Source organism: Gossypium arboreum, chromosome 11, assembly GCF_025698485.1.
Source record: "Gossypium arboreum isolate Shixiya-1 chromosome 11, ASM2569848v2, whole genome shotgun sequence".
Classification (NCBI taxonomy): domain Eukaryota; kingdom Viridiplantae; phylum Streptophyta; class Magnoliopsida; order Malvales; family Malvaceae; genus Gossypium; species Gossypium arboreum.
The window spans coordinates 110,504,964-110,512,072 of record NC_069080.1 but is presented as its reverse complement, the minus strand read 5'-3'; the positions used below and the strand labels follow the sequence as shown (position 1 = coordinate 110,512,072).

The window sequence follows — 7,109 nt, the reverse complement described above, 5'->3', positions numbered from 1 at the left end:
AAATCACTGTTCCGATTTAGATAAAACCAGGCTGTTACACTGATAATGTGTTTCTCTTTGTCAAGAACAAAAATAAGGAGGTTGATCCTTAGACAATTTCGAAAGGGTCTCCGGGCAAAAAATTAACCTTTCTAATTAAATGGTTTGGTTTGGTCCCAATATGCCAAGGGTTCAAAAACAACTTTTTGGTGTCAAGCTAGGGATGCAGGTGGTGGTGAGTTTGGATTATTATCTTGGGCTTTTTTGTTTATTGGAAAGAAAAAAAAAGGAGCTTTTAAGCATATTCTAGATCGTTTTTCCAATAGGATTAATAGTTGGTCTAAACTCTTGCTTTCTTATGGTGGTGAAGAGATTTTTTATTAAATTTATTCTACAATCATTACTTACTTACACTGTGTCTGTTTTCCTTGCTCTTAGGGGTACGATGGAGGAGATGACTTCTAAAATTCGTCGTTGGTGGTGGGCAAGCAAAGAGAAGGGACGTGGTTGGGCTATGCTCCTTTGGGATAATCTTTTTTTATCAAAAGGTATAGGTGGAATTGGATTCAGAGACCTTCGGCTATTTAACTTCGCCCTACTTGGTTGGCAAGTATGGAGGCTCATCCCGCATAGGGACACTTTTTTCTTTCGTGTTCTTAGCTTGAAATATTTTGCTGAAGGTGATTTATTCCATCCCAAAAAGATTGATAAACTTTCCTTTACTTGGTCAAGCATTTTGGAGGCTACAAGAGCTCTTAAAGGGGCTTGGCTGGCATGTGGGGGAATTTGGCTTGACAATGACAAATTGGGCTTTGAGGGTCTTGATTGAAATGCCTTACATATCTTGACCGATTCTCTTTCGGAGTTTGTGTCCGTGCTCTTTGGTTACCACATTATGGTGGATGGAACATGGATCGTGAGCGTGAGCTGTACAGCAATTTTATGGCTAGTCGAATTTGTAACATCCAAATTTTACCTCATAGGACGAATGATAGGATGGTTTGGTTCCATAATGTCCATGGAATTTACACGGCCATGTCGGCATATTCTTCGTTTCTACTTAAAGGCATTGGGTTTGGCTTGCATTGGTTCTTTTAGAAGTTTATTTGAAAGATGACAGTCCTTCCTGAATTTTTTTTTTTTTGCATGGTGCATTAGTTATGAATTGCTTTCCACTAACGTTAAGATATCGAATATTAAACATAATGTTGATTTGGTTTGCTCGAGGTGTAAAGACGGTGATGAAACTGTGATTCATGCTTTAAGAGATTACCCTAAAGCTTAGGATGTCCTTGTTGCTAGTGGTTTTCATAATAGATTGTTGATTAATAAATATGAGTTTTGCATTGATCGGATTGAAGACTGTATGTGTATCTTGGACAAAAAAAAAATTCGAGGACTTTATTACTACCCTTCCGAATATTTGGAACTACAAAAATAATGCCATTTTTAGGGGCAATGAGGAGGACGCTTGAGTGACTCGGGAAAGTGCCCACAAACTTAATGGTGATTTTCCCATTCATAATTTCTCTATTCAGCCTATCTTACTTTGGGCTCCTAGAACTTGTAAATAGGAAAAACAGTAGGTGGGTGTTATTAAAGTAAATGTTGATGCATCCGTGAACGCGAATAGAATGGGCTTGGGAATTATCGTTAGAGATCCGGATGGCCTTGTTCTCAGTGGTAAAGCGGTTTTCATTAATAGGATTGTTAACTCCGAGTGCGTTGAATTGTATGCCTTTCTTGAAGGTATTTGGCTTGCTCAGTCACTTAATCTTGACAAGGTTATCTCTGAAACGGATTATGCTTGTATCGTTAATAAATTTTGTAAGCACGAGGATGATATCACTATTTTTTGCTACCGTATTAAGGAGGCTCGTAAGATGCTTGATTCTTTCTCTAAAGTCAAAGTCAAATGGGTGGATCGCGAATGTAATAAAGTGCATGATTCTCTTTTTAATTGGTCACTGTCTAATTGTTGTAATTTGTCTTTTCAAATACAATTTGATTTGAGGAAGTGGTCTCTGGGCCCTTTCATTCTAAAAAAAAAACAATAAGTAGTTTACTTAAAATTTTGTGTGACTAACGTGGAAATTCATCATTAAATTTTTTTTACCATTTAACGGTGGTGTTGAGGAAAATATTTAACATTGTTGCAATTTGCCAATGAAAATGCCCACTTCCATCACTATTGCGTTAGAGAAAGCAACTTGCAATATTTGAAAGTTGTCAATTTATTGAAACAAATCTTTAGGTTGTGTTATATTGTGAGATTATTCAAGTCCATCAATAAAGATCAATTCATTTGGAGAAACATATCCTAAGGATCAGATCGGATCGAGTGTACCAAATTCCTTGAATTAAGTATGTTAGATTGAGACAAAACTTGAAAACTTATCTTCTAACAACCCAACTTACTTTGGTCATTATTATAATATTCTATTTAGCTATTTTAGTTGTTGTCTAGAAGGGATTGTCGTCAATCTTCAGTATGTTAGCAAGTCTCCAAAAATCCTATATATTTGAGAGACTTGAATAGGTTTATGTACTAAGTATTTGAGAGACATAACAACCCGATACCCAATTGGATCGCTAGGTCTGAGTTATATGGTGCCACATTCACTTTTAGAGTAACTACGATCAAATTACAAACTGTTAAGCATTCAAATATAACTAAAACATGTGTATAACATAATACATCATCATTTTTGAATTTTATACGGGCTTATGAAAGCTCTTTTGCTAACCCAAGGTCGATAAAGAACTTAATTGTAAGGATTACAAAAATTTTGGTTAACATCAAAATGCCGAGTGTTCCTCGTCGCGGTGCAAATATTTGTTTGGTGCTCATTGTGACTTCAAAATAATGGCATCGCCACAAGAACCTCGCTTTGTTTCTCACCGTGACGTCAAAAGTTCATCGTCGCAATGTGACAATCTGTTTCTTCCAAAATCAAGACATAAGATCACATATATACATTTTCATACAACCAATTCATATATATCCCACACCAACTAGAATTCATTTCAACACAAGTTCAAATCATTAATAAAAAATCATATCATATGTAACTTAACATATGAGACTTTTAGCCTAAGGTTCCTAGGTACATGCCCGAAAGACCAAAATGAGTCGCTTTATACAAAATTTTTGGGGTTGGAAACGATAGTCTGGATGCTAGCTTTTAATCTCTACACTTCGAGAATCACCTGAACTTGCACAGGGAGAAAAAAAAACTGCACACCGAGTAATAGAGCTTAGTGGTACATTTAGGATTCAAGATATAAATACAAGAATTAACATTACAATTTAATAAAAAACATGACTCTATGCAAATATTAATAAAAAAATCATGATTTAAGGTGACAAGCAAATTTTAACAATCAACTTACATATGTAGACATACTTATATCAAGTCCAACACAACCTTACCAATATTTCATCATTTATAAATATTTCATCATTTATAACTAGTTTCAACTTATTTAGCCATTAGTAATCAATCAATTCATACCAATTTCATACTTTTTGAATCAAGTCTGGAATCTGGTGACTCATTCGTATTCATTTCGGCCCTCAAGGCTCATTTTTAGTTAGAATCACAATATAACTCCATATCTTTTTTATTTCAATTCACATGGCTAAAAGTTTAGCTCAATAGTATTAAATATTACCTTATCTGAATCATTTACTAAATTCTAATATGTAACCCTTATTAACTCAACTCAAACTCGGATGAATACTCATATCGTCCAACCAACACACCAAACTGGCACCAAAGTGCATCACCGAATAAACCGAAATAGTGTAAACTAGCACGTATGTGAATACTGGTGCATGAAGCACATCCTAGTACACAAAGCTCATATCTGGCACACAAAATGCATCCTGGGGCATAAGCACGTAATCTCGTACTCAATCCAATCCTATGGCATCCTAACTATATCAAACTCAACCCAACTAATTAATAAGGTATTCAATTCTATTTACAATTTAGTACAATCACCAAACATATTCGTTGTCACAACTCATTTTATTAACATAACATAGGCAATTCATATCATTCAACATATTTCTTCTCTCAAATCCGATAATACATATCATAGTTCAAGCAATTCATGTTATTTTACAATTTATTCATTTTAGTCCTCTATTTTAGAAACTCAAATTCAAGCTCAATTCAATAGTTTAATTTATCACTGAATACTCACCTTGAAACTCCTGTATATGATTTACATGAAATGCAATCAATTAAAATGGCCTTAAATCATAAATGTACAAACCTAAATTTTGCACGTCACTAATCAACGATTTTTGCCTTTCCTTTCTCCTATTGACGATTCAATGTGGTCGTTAGCTATGAATAATCATAAAACATATCGCATTATCAAATTTCAGCCAAATCAAAATAAAATACCAAATTTCACAGATATTGCAAATTATTCAAACTAGTCCCTAAAACCGAGATAACCATAACTTTCAATTTAGGGCATCGGATTAGAATATGATTTTATGAAAGTTTTTAATTTTATTCAAGTCAGTCTCTAATGTACGAAATTAACAATTAAGCTTTACAATTTAGTTATTTTCTTAAACTAAGCTTAATTTCTATCAATTTAACATTTAAATCATCCAATTCTCAATAATGGCATGTTATCAAAACTTTACCAATTGATAAAATTTATTTGTAGGTTAGCTAAATCAAGCTCTCAAGATTAAAAAAATCTATTAAAATAAAAAAAATGGCTAGAGACTTACTTGTAAAGATGGTTGAATGTTAAAACTAGGTTTTTAAGCTTTCATCAATGACTTCTAAGGTAGATGGTGGCTTTTGTGGGAACATGATGACTTTTGTCATATTTTAATTACACTAAATTTCATTTAGATACTTAGTTTAATTTTAATTAATCTTAATCAATTTACTTAATCATGATTAATTAAACCTTCATCCTTAATTAACTTAAGTTAATGACATTTAAGATCATATCTCACATCATTCATTTAGAATTGGTTTATTTGTCATTTTAATCCTTTTGATAATTGCTATCTAAGTATCCAAGCTTTACCCTAATTAAAAATCTATAGCAATTAAACTTTTACAATTTAGTCCCGAGTCTTAATTACTCACAATTTTGGTTAAATCACTTAACCAAATTTCAATTCTTCAATACAATAACTCAATAACTAAATTTATTAAATATTTATGGACTCGGCTTATAGAAATGGGGTCTCAAAATCGCCTTTTTGACACCACTAGCAACTAGGTCGTTACAATAGCACTTATTAGTTCATTGAGGAACATTTTTTGTAGGAGTGCATTTGAGATAGTAACAGCTTTTGTTAATGGTTTTACAAACTAAATTCTCATAGGAGAATTTAATGGTGAAAGATATAGTCTTTGAAGTATAAAGTGATGATTATTCACTGGGATGTATTAGAACTGGGATCACTGGTTAGATAAAGTTCAAAGATAGTGGATTCATCTCACTGAGCTAGGCTTTGTAGATGTAGGGAAATCGAATAACATAGAAAACTTTGATGTCCCCTTTTTTTTCTATGTTTTATTGTAGTTTGATTAGAAGTTCCCACTTCCACTATCACTTCTGCTTGTACTCTGTTTCTTGCATTTAACAATTGGTTCAAGGTCAATAGGTGGTGTGGCCAATTTGATCAATTTCCTTTTTGGGGTGACTAGAACTGACCCTATTTACAGTGAATAATAGGGTAGTTTACCCCATTCCGATCTTGTTGAAGACATAACAACTTTATCATATTAGAATCAATGAGTAAATAAATTTAATTAACTTCTTCTTATGAAACTGTGATGACTAATTAATTTAATTTTCACTTTAAAGTTCAATTTTTTTAATTACCATTCAATTAAATAATAGCTCAAAGATATTAATTTATTCTCTAATTCATCTCTTATTCATGGTGAGAAACGCATTTACTACAAATAGTGATCCATGCGATCCATTTCTCTTATTCGTTGTTTTCATATTTTCACATCATCAACTCAAATATAGACCATCAACGATATACAGAGAGGGACCATTGGAAATGTATAATTAGGGCTCAAAATATTTTTAATTAAGTTTCAACTATTCATCTATTTATTACAATATTATTTAGTTATGGAGTCATTCCACTAAAGTATATGAATGAGCTTTCCCCACTATATACCATTACCAAAGTTACTTATCAAGTGCCCATCTAATGACCTTGTCATATGTGTGTTACCCTCATAGGATATCTTTAACCTCTTTGGGATAAAAATCATTATCCCAATATGATCATATTTTATCTCATGCTAACCCTTACATCTTCCTTCATAAAAGGTCAATTACTAACACATAGTGATTAAATCATTCTTCTTTAGACAAATAACCCATGGTCACGTTACTTTTTGATCTAAGAAGATAACATTTACCCTTTATTGGGATATGAATTCCACTATTGTAAATAAAGTTATGTCATACAGAAGTTGTATACCCAATATTCTAGCTTTCAGCTCTATTACTAATTAAACTTAGGCTCTCAATACATCAAAGCATATGAGTCACACACACATAGTCCGCCATTTACTCAAGATTGAGGTAAATCACACTATGAATGTTACAAGTGAATAAATCCATAAACGAATCTAGGATTAATTCTATTTGGGTCATGTTTGATGTACTACTAGTCCAGATAGTCACATCTATGTCTCTATCTTTTCAGAGATATCCACTCTAATATCTAAGTGATATAGCATAATTTGGCATATATAATTAAGGTCTTTTTGCCTTTATTTTAGTGTGTTTTTGAGTAAAACCGAGTTGTTTTAGGGTCAATTCATGTTTTAGGTGTTTAAGAGATAGATGTGTGTTTTCCAGTCATTTATTAGTGTCTTTCATGTTATTTCATAGTTTTAATAGTTATCGATACTTAATAAAGTTTCTATGGTTATGTAGGATGGATTGGGAACTTAAAACGCAACTTTTGGCTAGACATTTAACCATTGCCGTGACGATGAATTACCATGGTCACGATAATGTAGTCATAACTACCCAAATTTGAAGACAGAGACTCCATTGTTTGGAATGAATCCTTGAAGACAGTGTAACACCCCAAACCCGGCCCAGACGTT

General features: G+C 32.8%; 1 protein-coding gene across 1 annotated transcript; it reads left to right on the top strand.

Annotated features, from left to right (window-relative positions):
- The first annotated feature begins 424 nt into the window (after positions 1-424).
- On the top strand, positions 425-808 carry LOC108466127 (uncharacterized mitochondrial protein AtMg00310-like). Its single transcript, XM_017766488.1, has one exon. It carries the CDS (start codon positions 425-427, stop codon positions 806-808), a length of 384 nt encoding a protein of 127 aa, XP_017621977.1.
- Positions 809-7,109: the final 6,301 nt, after the last annotated feature.